Source organism: Crotalus tigris, unplaced genomic scaffold (assembly GCF_016545835.1).
Source record: "Crotalus tigris isolate CLP2741 ecotype Arizona unplaced genomic scaffold, ASM1654583v1 scf7180000018172.2679963, whole genome shotgun sequence".
Classification (NCBI taxonomy): domain Eukaryota; kingdom Metazoa; phylum Chordata; class Lepidosauria; order Squamata; family Viperidae; genus Crotalus; species Crotalus tigris.
Genome location: NW_024096864.1, coordinates 2,222,004 through 2,241,172, shown reverse-complemented (window position 1 = coordinate 2,241,172; position 19,169 = coordinate 2,222,004). Strand labels below are relative to the sequence as shown.

Sequence of the window (19,169 nt, the reverse complement as noted above, 5' to 3'; positions counted from 1 at the left end):
AAGTCCTGTCTAGCACGCCTGCAACCACTTCTTCTTAATAAAAGATTCCTGTTGGAAGAATTATTCCAAGAGTTCTGTCTTCTTAAGATGCAAAGTGGGGTGGGTCCTTACAGTGATCTAGGAAGAAGAAGAAGAAGAAGAAGAAGAAGAAGAAGAAGAAGAAGAAGAAGAAGAAGAAGAAGAAGAAGAAGAAGAAGAAGAAGAAGAATAAGAAGAAGAAGAAGAAGAAGAAGAAGAAGAAGAAGAAGAAGAAGAAGAAGAAGAAGAAGAAGAGGAGGAGGAGGAGGAGGAGGATGAGGAGGAGGAGGAGGAGGAGGAGGAGGAGGAGGAGGAGGAGGAGGAGGAGGAGAATTTAGTTCTGAAGCCCTTCATTGTTTTTTACTGTGATTTATTAGTCTGCTGTGCTTTTAAATGTATGAACCTGATATCAAACAAACCATCATGCTCAGTAAACATTCTTGATTTTTATCAATATCTTTTACCATTATGAAAAATGTATGAAGTAACCCAATTTTTTTTTGGGGGGGGGAGCAGAGGTCAAAACAAAACATTTCACAAACTGGAGATTAGTTTATTAAACTGTACTTGGACATCAGTTGATTGAGGAAATAACAATTCTGAACAGGATTGAGTTTGAAATGCTTCTAAAATATCCAAACTTCGTTTTAAAAGGTTTAAATGTTCAGTTTTGTATTAATCAGAAAACAGCCTATAGGTGGAATGTTCCTGGTCAGTTCAACCAATAATCTTTGAGAGCCACCCCATCTTCTGAGTTTTGTGGAGTTATGGACAAGATAGCCAACTTTCTCAACAGTTGCTGAAAAATTATGGAATTTTCTGCCTCTGAAGATATATCTAACCGCCACCGTCATTGGTTTATTTATAAAACTATCTTATTCTACCATGCCCTTGGTCCTAACTGAATAGAGGCATGATGGTGCTTTTTATAGGAATCCTATATTAACTGTTCTTTTCAATTGTGCTGCTATTGTTTTATTGTTTGCTGTGCACAGGCTGTTGGAAGCGAGGCCTAGACATGCTATAAAAATAGATAAGTACATAGGCATTTCCACGTATTTCTTTTTGATACATTTTTCCAATCATACAACAATTTTGAGTGCATATAATTTCCCCAGTATGTACATTATTACACATGTCTGATGTGAAGAATGTTATCTCCAAATCTGGAGATCAAATACTGAAGGATAACTGCAGTCTGGTTTCCATACTGATTTAGCAAATGTAGATTTGATACACTTTTACAAAAAGCAAGTACTGAACAGTATGTGTTCCCATGCTGACTTCTAAACACAAACTGCATTTTAGGTCCTATGAGACTGACAATTTTGTAACCTTTCCATTGATCTGCCTTAAATTTTTTTATTTTGTCTCTTGAGACAGTTTACAAACAGGTCCAGAAACTGATATAAAGTAATATTGAAAAGAAAATAACAGGTAAAAAGAAGCATTTTAAAGCTTGAAAGCATAGGAATGGCTCAGAAACATAGTAATTATCTACTCGATCTCTGAAATTCTGCTACACTGGAATTATACTGATTGTTTAAAGCAGTATAGATTACAACTGGTTCATCTATGAATACATACTAAGACACGGTTTGTTTAACTATCATTTATTTTTCAAGCTACCATGGAATGCATAACATGCCAAGCAATAAACTATTATTTGCCAAGCTTAATGCTGGAGTTCAAAATGTGAAGCCACCAACAAAAGTCCAAAACATTCAAGTCCCAGATGGGAAGGTCTAGAGAGCAAAGAAGATGACTTTGATGGAGATATGTAGGATCTGTTTCCTAGGCAACAGGGACTAAAGCATTTTTTAAAACCCAGAATATCCAGATAATATTTGGCAGCAGCTCAGACACATCCCTTATCCACCGAACTATGAAATGGAGGAAGAGGTTTAGCACAATGAGATTTGCAAGGTTCTGTTATTATTGATCATGTGTCATCAAGTCACTGTCAACTCCTAGTGACCAAAAGGTAGATTTTGTCCATGATGAGTTGTCCCTAACGTTGTCTTTCAGATCTTTCCAGCGCTGCACTCATGATCATTATAAGTGCTGGTCTTCTCTTCTCTTTCTTTCCACCTTTCCCTGCATTAAAGACCTCTCTAGATAGCTAAACAACTAGACACAAAGATAGTTCCTTCCCCTGTGCCATCACTCTGCTAAACACCTGACTGCCACGCTGTCTTATGCCTAAAGATATTTACCCATGTAGTAGGCTATTTTGCTGTTGTCCTTGTCATCTTCTCACCCTTGTTATCTTTTTCATCTTCTCATCTTTCCTACTACCTTCTCCTATTGGTATCTTAGGATTTATCACTAGTTGTCTCTATCTTAGGTTTATGATTGTATCTTATGATTTATGATCCATGACTTATCACTTTGTTGTTTGTAGGTACACTGAGAGCTTATGCACCGGAGACAAATCCCTTGTATGTCCAATCACACTTGGCCAATAAAGAATTATATTAATAAAGAATAAAGAATTCTATTAATTAATTAATCAATCAAGTCACCGTCAACTCCTACTGACCCAAAGATAGATTTTCCTCCTTGATGATCTGTCCCTAACCTCGTCTTTCAGATGTTCCAGCACTGAACCCATCCTCATTCTAACTGCTGTTCACCTTCCTCTTCGGTTTTTTCCACCTTTCCCAGCATTAAAAACTTCCTTGGAGAGCCAGGTCTTCATACAACATGTCTGATTCTGTTATTGAAGTCAATCTTAATGAATGCAGCCTTAGCTTTCCTGTTCTTATTATTAATTTTTTATTTTTATTTCCAAAGTTATAACACAAACTTCAAAAGAAAACAAGAACAAAGCAGAACTAAACAAAAACGAGAAACAATGTGCATAAAAATAAAACAAAACAAAAAGAAAAACATACACACATATTGTCCCCTAGTTGTATACTGAGAACTATATTTCAACATTAATAGTCCCCCCCCTTGCAAAACAGGTCAACAATTTATGAACTTCTACAACTCTATTTACCCGAACAATTTGACCAACCAGCTATCTACTGTAAAAAAGAACAGTTAACAGGTAAACTTAACAGCAAAGCTAAACTTCAAAGTCCTCTATTAACAATCTTTTATTTTATTTAATCACAGAAAGTCCACAATGTAATACTTACATTCCTGTGGAGTTGGTTTCATAGTCTGAAACCAACTTCACACACACACACACACACACACACACACACACACACACACACACACACAATTTGATATGCTTCCTTTACAACAGTGGAAGAATACACACACACATACATACATATATATATACACATACACACACACTTTGCACTTAGATATGCTTCTTTTATAACAGTGAGGGTGTGTATGTGTGTGTGTATATATATATATGTGTGTGTGTGTGTATGTGTATATGTATATGTATGTATATGTATGTGTGTGTGTGTGTGTGTTGTGTATATATATATATATATATATATATATATATATATATATATATAAAATTGGAAGTGTCTTGGCGACGTTTCACACATACCACACGTACTCACAGCTGGTGTTTCACTTCTGCTGACAAATGTGTGGTATCCTGTTCTTCCTTTTAATGCCAGGGGGATGAATGATTGGTGGAGTTGGTGTGTTGAAGGGAAAAACACTCACGTGGAATCATCCAAAATGTAAAAATGATAGACAAAAATAATTCAGGATATGAGAACTTAGAAATACACATTAGGAACAAAGAAAGGAAAAGACTCAACAAATTTGGCTGCCACTCAACTTCATCTTTGGATTTCAGTGTCCGCAATCTCATGTAAAAATGGAGAGAATGACACTTCTGTTGTTAAGGACATATAGGGAATGACATGTAGAAGGTAACCATAAGTGCCAAATTGATGTTTTATTAGAAAATAAGGGCCAGCAGAATGCAGACACGTTTGAGTCAATAAGCATTCAATAAGGAATGAAAATATATAAAGCCTCCGGTAGCAGTTTCTTGTTGCATTTTTAAAATTTTAGAAAGCATATTGAATAATGTGCCAGAACTTTTTAAAAGCAGGAAGAGCACTAGACGGCATTCAGTTAATAGAAGAAAGTCAAAGGGGAACGTGGAAGTTCTCAAGACCTTGTCCTACAAGGAAAGGAGCTTGCAAGTCTCAATCCACCTTTGTCGATTTGAGTTCTCATGTGGTATTTCAACAAAACCGAACTGAAAAAGTGATCTTTTCTCTCGGGAATTACTGTTAGTTTCTGGTTCCTGACATTAGCACACAATACAGGTAGTCCTCGACTTATGACCACAATTGAGCCCAAAATTTCTGTTGCTAAGTGAGACAGTTGTTAAGTGAACTTTGCCTCATTTAACCGTCTTTCTTGCCACAGTTGTTGAATGAATCACTGCAGTTGTTAAGTTAGGAACACAGTTGTTAAGTGACTCTGGCTTCCCCCTTGACTTTGCTTGTCGCAAAAGAGGATCATGTGACCCTGGGATATGGCAGCTGTCATTCATACATGGAAACGTAGTAATTATATGCTTATCTACTTGCTATCTGAATGTATTCATTGGCAACGTTCACCCCATGCTTTTAACCAGGTTAGTTAAAGAGCCTAGTTAATGCCACATGCAATTCTTGGTTAGTGTTGGCTATAGATAAGGATTTGGAAGATGGGTTAGCATGCTGCGTGTACCTACAAAATACATTATAATGCATTATAATAATATTATACGGTATAATGTCTGGAAACATGTATTTTGTGGACACAAGCAACATGCCAAGTCACCTTCCAAATCCTTATCTATCTATAGCCAACACTAACCAAGAATAGCATGTGGCATAAACTAGGTATTTTATTTATTATTATGCATTATATCATATCATGAAAATAGAATTACAATGCGTTATAAAAAGTCCCAAACAGGTTATTTATAATGCACCAATGTTTTATTATTATTATTACTATGTATTATATTGTTTTACATTATAAAAATATCATTCTTATGGGTTATAAAGGCTGCCAAATAGGTTAATTCAGGAACCAGAGTCCATCTTATATGAATGTAGCCTTTAAAAGTCAATCCTCATACTACTGGTACATAATCCACATATAGTGTAAACGTATAAGCTGATTTAGGCAAATTCTGTCTTTTGCAAAGCAGAAAGAAAACTAGACAGGAAAATCCCAAGTACAACTAAAAGACCGAGTATAATCAGCAGGCAGAAGAGCTGTTGGAAAAAAAATGCAAAAGGGGAGAGAAATGGGTGTGTGTGTGTTCTGCCTCTCTGTGTTGAAAAGAACACCCTTTATCTAAGTCCTTTTGCTTGACCTCAGAGTCACAGACTACTTGCAAAAAAAAGGGGGGGGGGCTTCTTCTAACACTTTAAGGTTAGGCAGAACGCTTTTACTGCTTTGGTTTCTTAAAAAGGAGACAGCACGACATGAAATAAAGCTCAGCACCGAACAAATTTTTCTGACTTAGGTCTGCAGTGCAATCCATAAAGTATTTAATGTAGGAACGTTGCCGGAAGCTATCAATGTATTCTCTTAGTCAAAAAAAAAAAAAGAGCAATTGTTTTATGAAGTGTAGCCTAAAGCGTCAGGCAGGGCTGCCTTTCTCCCCACCCACCCCTTTTATCCTCACCTGCTAATAGACCATTTATACCAATACATTTTTTTTTCTTTTCGCCACTGACATACTAATCAATATTACTAATCTCCCTAACAGGAGAGCTAAATTTGGCATGGCAGCCATAATGATCTGCAATCTGGAGATGAATCTGGAGTTCACCAGGGTCAGAAAAAGTGCGGTCCGAGGAGAGAAAAGCTCAACAGGTCAGTTCTCCTCCCATCTCACAGTCTTTATTCAATTTAAACTAATTTACAGATTTGCACAAATGCAAAGAAATACACACACACACACACACACACACACACACACACACACACAAACAAACAAACACGTTGCTTCTAGCCACTTCTTCCCCCCAAAAGGGGTGGTGGTGTTAGTCTTTAAGGCTCCTTAACTGTAACGGTTTTTATATTTATCTTTTTACTATTTTGCAAGCCTCCCCGAGTCACGACGTATATTGGTGAGATGGGCAGCCTATGAATTCAATTCATTCATTTGTAAAAATAAATATATAAATCAATAGTGGCAGTTACTCCTATAAATATAATCAATGGCTTGGAACCCATTGATATCCATTCTTCTCACGTTACAACCCAGAGAGGCAAAAATAATGCAGAAAGCTCATCCGAAGAAATGAACTCAGGAATCAGCTGGATTTCATGGAATCCCTTTCATTCCATTAAAAGTTTGGTTGCTCAAAAATAAAGGTAGGAAAGCCAGATGTTGGTATGGGGTATTAAGAGTAATTCCTCCCTAAGAATGAACTTTTCCAAAGTATCCTCTTGCTTTTGATGCAAAACTAACAATGTACATTTTTCCATGTGAAATACCACCAAAACTTTTTCAAATGCATCTTTCTGTGCACGTTTTTGGGTGCAGACTCATGGGTTGTTTTTTTTTTTTTTGTGTGTGGACTCCTGCAAATCTGTGTTGCGGCTCAGACAATTTTAGTGGAAGATGCAATTCACTTCCTTTGAAGCCCACAATTTCTGAAAACTTTCTGTGCAATATCTCAGCTGCCCAAACTGCTCCTATGGAACAGAGATAATCTTCCCAATGTTCCTTAGCTCCAGCTCCTATCATGCCTCACCTTTCGACACGTTGACTGGGATGCCTGTCCTATATAGTTAGTCTAGGCCAGTGATGGCGAACCTTTTAGAGACCGAGGGCCCAAACTGCAACCCAAAACCCACTTATGCATCGTCGGGTGCTGGGTGGGTGTGGCCCATTGGGCGGGCATGGCTGAGGTGGTAACGGCAGACTGGGTGGGACTGAAAAGTTCAATCAATCAATTTCAACTTTGCAAGATCTTTTTTTTTTCCCATGAGAAGTTGAAATTGACTGATTGAACCTTTTTTTTTTGCACACGGCGGCAGAGGCCTAAAGCAAAAAGGTTTTATAAAACCCAGCTGAAGGCCTAGGTCTGTGGCGATGGTGCATGTGCCCACAGAGAGGGCTCTAAGTGCCGCCTCTGGCACCCTTGCCACGCCCAGCCAATGGGCCACACCCACCCGGCATTCGACGATGCATAAGTGGGTTTTGGGTTGCAGTTTGGGCATTCAGTCTCTAAAAGGTTCACCATCACTGCCTTATGTGAAGCAAGAAAAGCCAAATTTCACCCAAGCATCATTAATCCTCCCAACTCATGCAAACGGATATATGCCAATGAAAACCAATAAGGAGAACAAATTGGTTTGCAAATTAGCTGGTAAATTTATATTCCTTTTTTTTTTTGGCCTTCTCTTTGTTCATATTTCTGGAAAGGACTCTGAAGACTTGATCATTCTTTGACAGATAATTTTATTTATATATCTGCTACCAAAATTTGTCCCATGATTTTTTTTTTGAAGTCTTGGTCAGATAACTGAGAAATATACGTATTCCAAAAATCTTCACCTAAAAGCACTCTGTAACTCCTGCACAGATCTGATAAAAAGAAAAGCCGTTGTTTGGAGATATTGTGCACTTTCTTATAACATTTTTCAAAAGGAAGAGTGAAACCAATCGGTTAATTTTACAGTTGCAAAAAAGAAAATTGCCTGCCATTTAATTCCAAACTTTTAAATTTATCTTTGGTCCTTTTCATTAAAACTGCTCTGAAGAAACTGCTAAGGCAATTTTATGCAATTAGTTATATTTATACACTTCCATAATGCACACTTAAAAATAACATGCAACTAATTTAGAGTTTAAAAGGTTTATCAGTTCTATTTTTTTTTTAACTTGCTTTCAGGCTGGATCCAGTCACAACAAAATTTTCAATGCTCCATTTCTGACATAAACGTCCCTTTGCATGTAGGTGAATGACACAGACTGTAAAAATTACATCTTTCAACATCTGTTTGATGAAAACAGGCATTTTTTCCCCAGAGAATCAGGTCCACAAACAAATTGCAAGAATAATGGTTGGCTTCTTTTGCTAATAAGCTGCGTAAGCCTTAACTTCCTCAAGTATCTCTTAGAAAATGTATTTCATACCATCTGCAGGCAGTGGACTTAGCTTTATGTATGGGAATGAGGGTTTGTTTTGTTTCTTTTTGCAGTTTCTCTGAAGCTCTAAGGTGCACAAATTACAAACAAAGGAACACAAAGGAACACAAAGGAACCTGTTGCTTAATGCAAACCCGTTTATTAGTTCAGTGATGCTGTGCTAAAATCTGCCTTGGAGTTCACAGACGTTTTCTTTCCTGTTTTCTAGTTTATCTTCAAAGGGCTTGCTAACTCCTTTGCAATTTACCTCGGGAGTGTTTCTGAATGTGAGGTTTTCTCTTGAGATTTAACTGATCTGGGGGAAACAGGGGGGGGGGGAATGTTTTTTTTTTTTGTAATGAGAAACAAACTTTCATATCTGCCCCTCAGCTGTTTTTTAAATAAATAAGTGCAAAACACTGCAGAATGGAATGGAATTAAAATGTATGTCAAGGAACCATGTAATAAAACTAAGAGCAAAAGACTAGCGTTCTAAAAATGACAAGTGGATCAAACTCTGGAAGGGAAGGAAGGAAGGAAGGAAAGAAGGAAGGAAGGAAGGAAGGAAGGAGAAAGCGTATCAAAAGAGAGAAAAATTCTCCCCATCCACCCTTGGGTCTGGTCCCACCCATTGCTTTTGTTATCTCTAACATGGCCCCCATCCAATAATACATGAAGAAATGAGTCCTTGATGCAAAGGAGTATATGCACCCAATAGTATAACTATCTGAGAGAACTAATGCAGGATAGAATCATGTATCTCAACTAAGTTGAGGCCATAAAACTCCTAAAACATTCATGCAGTGACATGAACACAAGGGAACAGATGCAGTTCAATAACCACCACGATTACCATATTGTATATTTTTTGACACTGCAATCATCTGAGTGAATTCCTACCTCGTGGGCTGTGAAGAGCTGCTTCGGATGCCCGTCCTCCATCACCACAGTGACTTTGATCAAATGGAAGGCACTGATCCCCAGTACCTGCCACCACCTCATAATTTTTGGTCAAATCCTTGGTTTCACTGAGAGATTTCACCTTGTAGACCCTTCTGGTGTTTGTATCTGACAAATAAAGGGATTCCGAGGCTGGATCCATGGCAAGATAATATTTGTGTGCTGGACTAGTGCTAAAGAACAGAAAAGGAGAAAGGCAGGATAAAAATAACCGACAATGAAGCAATCTTCATCTGTTCTTCAATCTGTCTCAAATTGCTACGTTATTCTGATTTCTTTTAAGGAGTGACCATTTTTAGGCAAGTGGTATAGTTCAAGATAAAATGCACATCCCAGATAAAAGCCATTATCTGCCCCATGCAAAACATTCACAACGCACATGGAAAAACCTGTGTAACAATCTATTTTTCTTGTAAATCATCACCCCTAATATTAGGGAGTGAAAATTCGGGAATCCTTGAAATAACTAGATAAAACTACTAGCGCTTCATTGTCCTTAGGCTAAAAGAAGTTTGTTCTTGTTGTTTGGTAAAATCAGAAATATGGGCTGGGATCAGAAGAAGCCTAGTTCCATGGAAAGTAAGGTAACAGCAAGAGAAGGAAAAATGCTTTCGGCCATGCAATATTTTATTATTCTAACTTTATAATAAAGGTAGTTTTAGTGACTTATGATCTTGGCTTCTTGCCTGGACTACCTCGAAGATCTGATAGTGATTTAATTAATGAAACTTCATTGCATTCTCAAAATGTATGTGGTCATGTCACACTTATGATCTGGACTTGGACTGTAATAAAGTGTTCATTGGTATATCGACATCACCAGAAAGGATAATACCTGATCTGGTGTAACCTCCCCATCATAAGACCCATCCCAAGCACTTCACTGATGACTGACACCTGACCAGTCACAAGAACCTCACTGGGTTCACCCACACCTGAAGCCCTTATAAACAGAAGAACACGGATACTGACATCCCCTAAACTCCGCTGGAGATATTACTTAGCTGGTAACAAAATGTTTGGAAACCAACTCCCAAGCTCAGAGACTGCCCCTTCACCTTCATCCTATACCCAAGCTACAGATATTCGCCACTATTGCAAGGATAATACCCTTTTAAATTACACTAGCGAGACCACATTTGCAGTACTGCATACAGTTCTGTTCACCATGATACAACAAAGATGCTAAGACCTTAGAAAAAGTACAGAGAAGAGAAACAAAGATGATAAGGGGCTGGGAGGCTAAACCGTATGATGAATGGTTAAGGGAGCTAGATATGTCCAGTCCAGCAAAGAGAAAGATTAGGGATGACATGATAGCTGTCTTTCAGTACTTGAGGTGCTGTCACATTTATTCTCCAAAGCACCTGAGGGCAGAGCAAGAAGTAATGGTTGAAAGCTTGTTAAAGAGAGATCTAACCTAGGACTAAGGAAAACTTTTTTGACAGCGAGAACAATTAATCAATGGAACAGCTTTTCTCCCAGAATTCTGGCTGCTTCATCGCTGGAGGTTATCAAAAATAGACTAGGCAACCGTTTGACTGGGATGGTCAAGAGCCATGTGGGTGCAGTGGTTAGAATGCAGCAGTGCAGGCTAATTCTGCCGACTGCCATGGGTTTAATCCTGACCGGCTCAAGGTTGACTCAGCTTTCCATCCTTCTGAGGTCGGTAAAATGAGGACCCAGATGGTTGGGGGCAAAATGCTGACTCCGTAAACTGCTTAGAGAGGGCTGTAAAGCCCTGTGAAGCGGTATATAAAAGTAAGTGCTATTGCTATGGTGTAAGATCTCTTGCCTTGAGCAGGCGGTTAGACTAGAAGACTTTTCTTTCCCTATTATTCTATGTTCTATAATCTTCGTCTTCCAAGAGTTCAAGGTAATATACACAAATGATCTCCACTTTTTCCGCACAGCAACCCTGTGACATAAGTCGGGCTGAGAGGGTGTGGCCCATTCCTTGTGTCCGTCTGAAATCTAATTTCTTCACGACCGTACCACATTTCTACTGCTTAGAAAAGCCATGAAGACCTGCTTATTCCAGCAAGCCTGGGAGTACAATCTGATTGGGAGGGTTTGGGCAAATGGATTTTGGATGGTTGCTTCTTGGTGTGATAGGATTACCACTGGTTTTTTTTGTGCATGCATGTAAAGTTCTGACATTTTTACTGTAACTGGAATTTCACAACTGAAGCAACTTTTAAGTCTGGATACAATAAGGAAGCAAATAAGTAAGATTATTCTCTCTCCTCTCTCTCTCTTATCATAGAAAGTTAGAGAGTTGGCAAGAACAACATGTCAAAGCACCTTTCAATGGAACAAACCAACCAAAGTTAACACCATATGTTTAGCATGTGTAAATGCAGCGACACAGTCTTGAACACCCTTTACAGTTAAAGAATGTTGTGAGAATCCACTTCATGCAGCCCTTGAAAAGCACGTTCTTATTTCACTCATGTGGGATCTCAATCAATGACTAACAAATAAAAATAAACAGTCTTTCCACACTAGACAGATTCATTTAGAGATTTTTGAAAAAGAAAGGAAGATTTACCAAGAATTAGTTATGTGAGAAACTTCTTTTTATTGTTTTTGTTTGAGGTCTTCCGTTCCATTACAGCTATTTTTGTCAGTGCATAAGTTGACATGGTTGCCAAGGAAGTTCTAATATAGGGTCAGATAGCCCACTTGAACTTGCTTAATGAAGAGGGATAAGATGAATCTTGGGAGATAATCAGTTGCTACTTAGAGGCTGATACTGGAAAGTGCCTATTATCTTCCAGTGAATCACAGCATCTTCAAGTAGCTGGTTACAAGTGGCTTTACTCTGGGGCAGGCATTGACTGCCTGATTGGACTGAGTAGAAGGGAATGCAGAAGGAAGAAATAGGAAAATACAGTGTTCCAAAGATGCTTTTCAAAAGGCAACTGGAATTTCTTTGTTTTTTTTTCTTTGAAGACCTTTTGCTTCTTCAGTTCCAAAGAAGCTTCTTGGATGGGAAGCCATGAGAAGTGAAATGTCTTCAAGGAAAAAATACAGAAATCTCAGTTGCCCTTTGAAGAACACCTCTGGGACAACCATGACCTGGATGACTGAGAAACCCCATAGGCAAGAAAACACAATCATAACTAGGGCTAGGAGGTCTATTGAAAGCAAGACAATAGAATATTTACTTGACCCAGGTACACACCATTTCATCTATCTATACCGGTACACAATATTGTTAATCAAGGGCCTGATGTTTATAACACATTGTAATGAGGGTTTGGTCTTTTTTTTAAGTGCCCTTAAAGATACTAGGAAAGTAGACCTTGATCGTTTAGACCAGTGGTTCTCCACCTGTGGGTCAGGACCCCATTTGGGGTCGAACGACCATTTCACGGGGGTCGCCAAACAACGCAGTCCGCCATTTTTCCCCCCTTTTCCTTAGCTGTGCTACTCCCTTTTATTCTATTGGCTTTTGAAAGCCAATAGAATAAACTCTCTTGAATAGAGTCTAATTCTATTGGCTTTCAAAAGCCAATAGGAACTGTCCAGGCTGTCTCTGCCCTGCTGAGCCCACCAAAAGTCCCATTCTGCAAATGGTGCTGCACCAGTTGAGTAGTCCTCGACTTACAACCGGTTGAGTAGTCTTTGACTTACGACTGGTTGGGGGTCGCGGCATTAAAAAGGTTGAGAACCACTGGTTTAGACTAATAGTTTATCACCATTTAATTAATGCAAGCCATGACAGCCTACATCCATACATTTATAAAAGAGTATTGCAGTTTTGGAGTTCAAAGTCTAGAGGTCTCACAGCAGATATTAATAAATTATAAATTCAATGCTTTTGACATCTACTTTGTATTAAGTGAACCTTCAGAATCAATTTCATGACAACAGCTTAATAGAGAGCTGAGATCAAGCAGAAGAAGGCTGTGGTGTCTCTTAAAGTAACTGGTGTCAAGGGAGGCTAGGCTAAGGAATTCTGGGAGTTGAAGTCCACAAGTCTTAAAGTTGCCAAGATTGGACACTCCTGTATTACAAGATGCTCTAGAGTCTACTTTATGATAGAGTATAATTCAAAATGGGTTGGGTTTTTTTTTGAACAATGAATTGCTCCACTTATTTTCACATCCATTTTCTACACATGACAAAGCTCCCTTTTCGTTCCCCACTGGGAACCCCCCCGACTTTGTCAATAAGTATTCATTCTTTTTTTTTTTTTTTAAAAAAAATCAGTGCCATGAGGCAACAGATGCTAAAGCTTCTGAGTCAAACTCTGAAGAAAAATTATGCAGGAAAATAGCCAGACAGAGAAAGTGTTTTGCTTCTATTGGTAAAGGGAAGACCCAATTATAATCTTCTGTTCAGAAATTGCCTTTCACACATTTATCTAAGGATTTATTCAGTTGTATCAGCCCCTGGAGCTAGAATTGGGGAAAAGTTTTCAATTTTGCTTCCCCCCCCACGCTTATTTATTTTAACTGTCAAGTTCTCATTATTCTATTTATGAAGAATTGTGAACTTTCTTTAGCAAACTCTTACAAGTATGCGAACCAATGGTCTCATCCATTTCTAGTGGCCAAATTCATTAGGCAGAAATGTTCTCTAGCATGGAAAGGACCATATTGTATTTATTAGACTGGAGAAGGTGGGGACCAAGCTTCCATGTCATTAACAAGCCAAACAAACCAGAATTTTATTCTTTTTTTTAAAAGAGTACAGCTATTCACTCTTTCCCTCAAAGGGATGAATTTATCTTTTTCTCCAAATTTAAATGCCGTGACTTTCCATTGCTTTCTATCCATTTTGTTTACTTCTTATTAAAATATATATATATTAAAATGATTACCAGCTTTACAGAATAACCATGTGGAAAATCACCTTGAAGATTTTTATAAGGACCATGCCTATACACCGAGGTGCATGGAATGCTATTACCTTCCCACCAAAGTGGTGCCTATTTGCGTGCTTTCAAACTGCGAGGTTGTCAGGAGCTGGAGCAAGGAACGGGAGCTCACCCCGTCACACAGTGTTTGAGTCTTGAACTCAGGCTGCCAGCTTTCTGACCAGCTTAGCATTTTTAACCACTGAGCCACTGCCATTAACTAGACAGCAACATATAATGTGGGCATTCCTCCAAGTATCTCCAATTCCTAGTCGTAAGATCACAATTTTCATACCTATGTCTGGTGTCTCTGTTTCTTGAATGGAGATTCACGCAGAGGCAAAAGAAAAAAAAAAGAGAGAGAAAGAAAAATGCAATAACATAAATGTATTAACAGGAAGGATGATAAATATTTATTTAGTCAAGTAACCTATTAGCCATCATGCATCCTACTGAATCTACATAATAAATATAACTTTGTAATAAAATCTATTTTTTTAAAAAAAGTTCCTAAAGAAACAGTAGGGTGAGCATTTAAGCACAAGAGCTAGTTTATTTCTCTGTGTTGTGATTCACATTTATCTCGCTAAATACAGTACATGTACAAAAAAGCGACATTATAATAACGAATGATTATTAGGTTATTAGTAATTAATCAGGGGAACAATTAACCAGTGGAAGAGTTTGCCCCCGGACGTTGTTGGGATTCCATCGCTGGAGATTTGAAAGAAGAGATTGGACAGCCATTTTATCTGGAATGATATAGGCTCTCCTGCTTGTGCAGGGATTGGACTAGAAGACCTCCAAAGTCCCTTCCAATTCTGTCATTCTGTAATTCCCGTTTCATTTATGTCACAGAACTAGTTCCTCTGCGTCCTTCCTCACTCTAATCCAGTGGTGGTGAACCTATAGCACGCGTGCCAGAGGTGGCACTCAGAGCCCTCTCTGTTGGCACATGTGCCGCCACCAGCAGCAGGTCCATTAGGCTGCCATCACCGCCCAGAGCAGGAGTCCTGCTCGGCACAAAGGAGGCAAAGCAGCTGACTAGCAAGCTCAAGTAGAGGTGGTAGAGCAGAGGTCACCAACCATTGTCGATTGGCGGACTGGAAGAAAAGGGAGGGGGAAGTGTTTTACATGTGCGTATGCACGCACTGGGCTGCGAGTATGCACGCACTGCAAATGAGCTGGGGCTAGTGCCTGCATGATACTCACTAGCCCTGCCCCATTCTTGCTTGGTGCAGCGCCTTGTATCTATGCCCTGTGGTGCAGCGGTGGCTGTTTTTACGCCTTGCAGCATGGTGGCCCATTTTTGCGCCCCTGGTTTTTGTGTGCCCCCCCCATGAGGGCACCACAATGCTGATGGGCCTCTGGCACTTTGCGATAAATAAGTAGGTTTTGGATTGCGGTTTGGGCACTCAGTCTCTAAAAGGTTCGCCATCACTGCTCTAATTTAACACTTTGAAGTCAATAGCTCTTGCTAGAAGTAAATAGAGGAAAGTAGCAGAATTCTCCATCTTTTTTTTTAAAAAAAACCTCCCCTCTCTTAAACACAACTCTGTTATGTTCTGTTAATAACCGAGCCAGCTAAATATATAAGTTGCCAAAGATGCCAAGTGTTTTGACATGCTTATTTTCTCAATGTAAGGTGTTTTGTTTTGTTTTGTTTTTGCTTTGGCAAAGAGGAAAGATGATACAACAGATACCTTATAGACCCCCTTGCTGAGCATTTTAATACGTCACTCTTGTGATGTTTTTACCTTAGTTCCAGGATGCTAATAGAGGTTCCGGAAGGAAGAAGCCTTCGAACAAAATTGAAATCGCCAATGTATATGCTCCCGTCGGTGCCGGACGCGAGGGCAATAGGTGCAAAGAGTTTATTGCTGTGAGAAGGACCGTTGCAATTGGTGCAGGAGACACTCCTCTGGTGCCCGTTGCCCATGACTGTAGAGATGACGGCTGGCTGTTGTGAGATGAATATGTTCTCTCCATTGCCTTTATGGACAATCCCTGTGATTTACAAAACAAACACAGGTACACACGTGGACCCACCGTCATGATAGCCCCCCTCTTTCTGCAGTAAATATAGGCGGGCCTCAACTTATAACCACCACTGAGCCCAACATTTTTGTTGCTAAGCGAAATGGTTGTTAAAGCGACTCCAGTTGCCCCATTTCACAATCTTTCTTGACAGGCTTGTTAAGCGAATCCCTGCAGTTGTTGAGTCAGTAACACGGCTGTTAGGCGAAACTGACTTCCCCGTCAACTTTGCTTGTCAAAGGGTCGCCAAAGGGGGATCATGTGACCGCCAGGATGCTGCAACTGTCCTAAATACCAGTCAGTTGCCAAGCCTCTAAATTTTGATCATGTGACCACAGGGAAGATTCAACGGTTGTAAGTGTGAAAAATGGTCATAAGCCACTTTTTTCAGTGTCGTTTAATTTCGAACAGTCACTGAATGAACTGTTTTAAGTTGAGGACTACCTGTATTAATGGTTTTTTTTTTTTAAAAAAGCATAACTAAAGCAAAGGATATGAAAGACGGCCATTTGCATCAGAGCTCAAATTGGGGACAGCTGACAAAAGTTGTTGTTTTGGCCCAGGGGTAGTCAACCTTGGCTCTTTTATGACTCGTGGACTTCAACTCCCAGAATTCCTGAGCCAGCTAAGCTGGCTCAGGAATTCTGGGAATTGAAGTCCATGAGTCATAAAAGAGCCAAGGTTGACCACCCCTGTTTTGGCCTATATTTTGGGCCAATGAACAAGACGAGCTCAGAAAGAGCTTTATGAGCATTCTTTTAAACACGAGTAAACCTCACGGTTGTGTATCTATCTGATCAGCCAGGCTATCCGATGAATTTGTGTTGTCACAAATCAGTTTTTAAGAGGCCACAAAACTCATTGCGGTTTTATAACACAATTAAATAGTATCATCTTGCTTGTTTGCATGCTTATTCGTCGGATTCGAGGCCCCACTTCCATCCTGTGAGTTTTGGCAGTTTATAGAAAATAAAACACCCGTGCTATTACAATAAATGTAATTACAACAATAAAACACCCGGGTTTGCTTAAGCAATATATAGCTCTTCCTTAACTATTTAAAAAAAAGCCCCCCAGGAAGGGCTCAGTTTTAATTAGCTTCCAGAAAGTTCAAGGAATTTAGAAGGATGTGGCCGTGAAGAAATGAGCAGCGACTGTTAGTAAAACATGAACTTCACCTGGAAAAACAGGAAAGCAGGAGAAATAAACTTCAGATTGCCCTGTCTTGACTCTGATTGACATAAGAGAAATGTTGCCAGGCTTTCAGGATTGTGTTATTACAGCTAATATCAATAGAATAGAGTTCTAGTGTCTCATTTGGTGTCTATTACAAGCAGACCTACTGGTGAAGATGCTCGCCTATAAAATATAGTATTTCTGCAATTTCTGTGTTTTCTCTCTCTCTTGATCTGATCTATCTATCTGAAAGGAGCCCAGAGACTTGTCCCTCTACAGCAGTGGTTCTCAACCTATGGGTCGGGACCCCATTTGGGATCGAACGACCATTTCACGGGGGTCGCCAAACAACACAGTCCGCCATTCCCCCCCCCTTTTCCTTAGCTGTGCTACTCCCTTTTATTCTATTGGCTTTTGAAAGCCAATAGAATAGACTCTCTTGAATAGAGTCTAATTCTATTGGCTTTCAAAAGCCAATAGGAATTGTCCAGGCTGTCTCTGCCCTGTTGAGCCTGCCAAAAGTCCCATTCTGCAAATGGTGCTGCACCAGTTGAGTAGTCCTCGACTTACGACCGGTTGGGGGGGGGTCGCGGCATTAAAAAGGTTGAGAACCACTGCTCTACAGTGTCATTTGAAGAGGAGGGGGAGGCTATCACCCTTCCCCATGGACTGAATCCATGAAGGTAATGTCTGAACGGGGTAAATTTCCAAATATATTGGATTATGCCCATCTAAGACTAGTTAGAAAAAATCACCGATTACTCTTTCTTCTTATGCTTTTTAAATATCACTTAGCAAATAATCCTGAAAGTTGATAAAATTTTTCTTTTCCCAATGTGTAAAGAAAACCTATCTGGACTCTCCCTGTGCAGTTAATACAATGGGGATATTGTGTGAAAAGAGTACTCGGGGCACCTGAAAGACTAATCAATCTTAAAAGAAAGGTGAGAACACATCTCTGTTCATAACAGAGGTAAATAATAATTTCTGAATTTTTTTTCCCTAGAAAAGAACCGTAAGCTGCAGTATAAATTCAATATTCAGCCTGGAATGAAAGCTGACAGATGCGAATGAAAACCCCAACACCTCCAATCGTGTGTTTTTCTGTGAGATGAACAAATTCTCCGATAGATTGTGCTCCCTTTTCACCACTGAGTGAGAGAAGTGGATAACATTCCTTTTTTTTCTTTTTGAAAATACTGGATTTCTTGTTTTTATTGTTCAAAGACTTTATCATCTAAGGTTGGAGTTCAGGATGGAAAGAATATTCCAGAAAATCTTCAGTATGACTAAATCTCCCAAGAGACAACATATTCTTATCTGTCATTGGTACTATTATTGGGTGGAAGAGGGAGGAGGAGGAGGAGGACGACGACGATTGAGATTGTTGCGTATTAGGTGTGGTATGCTGGCTTGACAGCCATGCATAGAAAGACACTACAGAAGGTGGTGACCACAGCACAAAACATCGTGGGCTGCCCCCTGATACCACTAGACCAGGGGTAGGCCACCTTGGCTCTTTTATGACTTATGGACTTCAACTCCCAGAATTCCTGAGCCAGCATGGCTCAGCTTGGAAACCTCTCCCTTTCCCCTCAGCATGGCTGGCTCAGGAATTCTGGGAGTTGAAGTCCACGAGTCATAAAAGAGCCCAGGTTGCCTACCCCTGTCCTAAGTCCTCCTGTTCTAAACGGTGAGCCTCCTAGACCAGGGGTAGGCAACCTTGGCTCTTTTATGACTCATGGACTTCAACTCCCAGAATTCCTGAGCTCAGCTTGGAGACCTCTCCCTTTCCCCTCAGCATGGCTGGCTCAGGAATTCTGGGAGTTGAAGTCCACGAGTCATAAAAGAGCCAAGGTTGCCTACCCCTGCACTAGACGCCATCGCTAGGGCCCGCTGCCTTAGAAGAGTGAGTAAAATCCTCAGGGATGACTCACAACCTGGTCAGCACTTTTTACTCTGCTACCATCGGGCAGGAGATATAGAAACATAGCCAGCTGCACCAACAGGCTGAAGAACAGTTTCTACCCA

The 19,169-nt window shown here is 39.8% G+C and overlaps 1 protein-coding gene across 5 annotated transcripts in view; it reads right to left on the bottom strand.

Annotated features, from left to right (window-relative positions):
* The window catches only part of TENM1 (teneurin transmembrane protein 1), a 324,284-nt gene that overhangs the window by 36,942 nt on the left and 268,173 nt on the right, over positions 1-19,169 (bottom strand). For 4 of the 5 annotated variants that reach the window (XM_039348752.1, XM_039348748.1, XM_039348750.1 and 1 more), the window contains exons 19-21: positions 15,683-15,932; positions 14,221-14,241; positions 8,999-9,231 (exon numbers count right to left, since the gene is read on the bottom strand). In XM_039348752.1, the coding sequence (XP_039204686.1) occupies positions 8,999-9,231; positions 14,221-14,241; positions 15,683-15,932 (504 nt within the window). The remainder of the gene's footprint in view (positions 1-8,998; positions 9,232-14,220; positions 14,242-15,682; positions 15,933-19,169) is intronic. The other variant, XM_039348751.1, reaches the window with a different exon arrangement.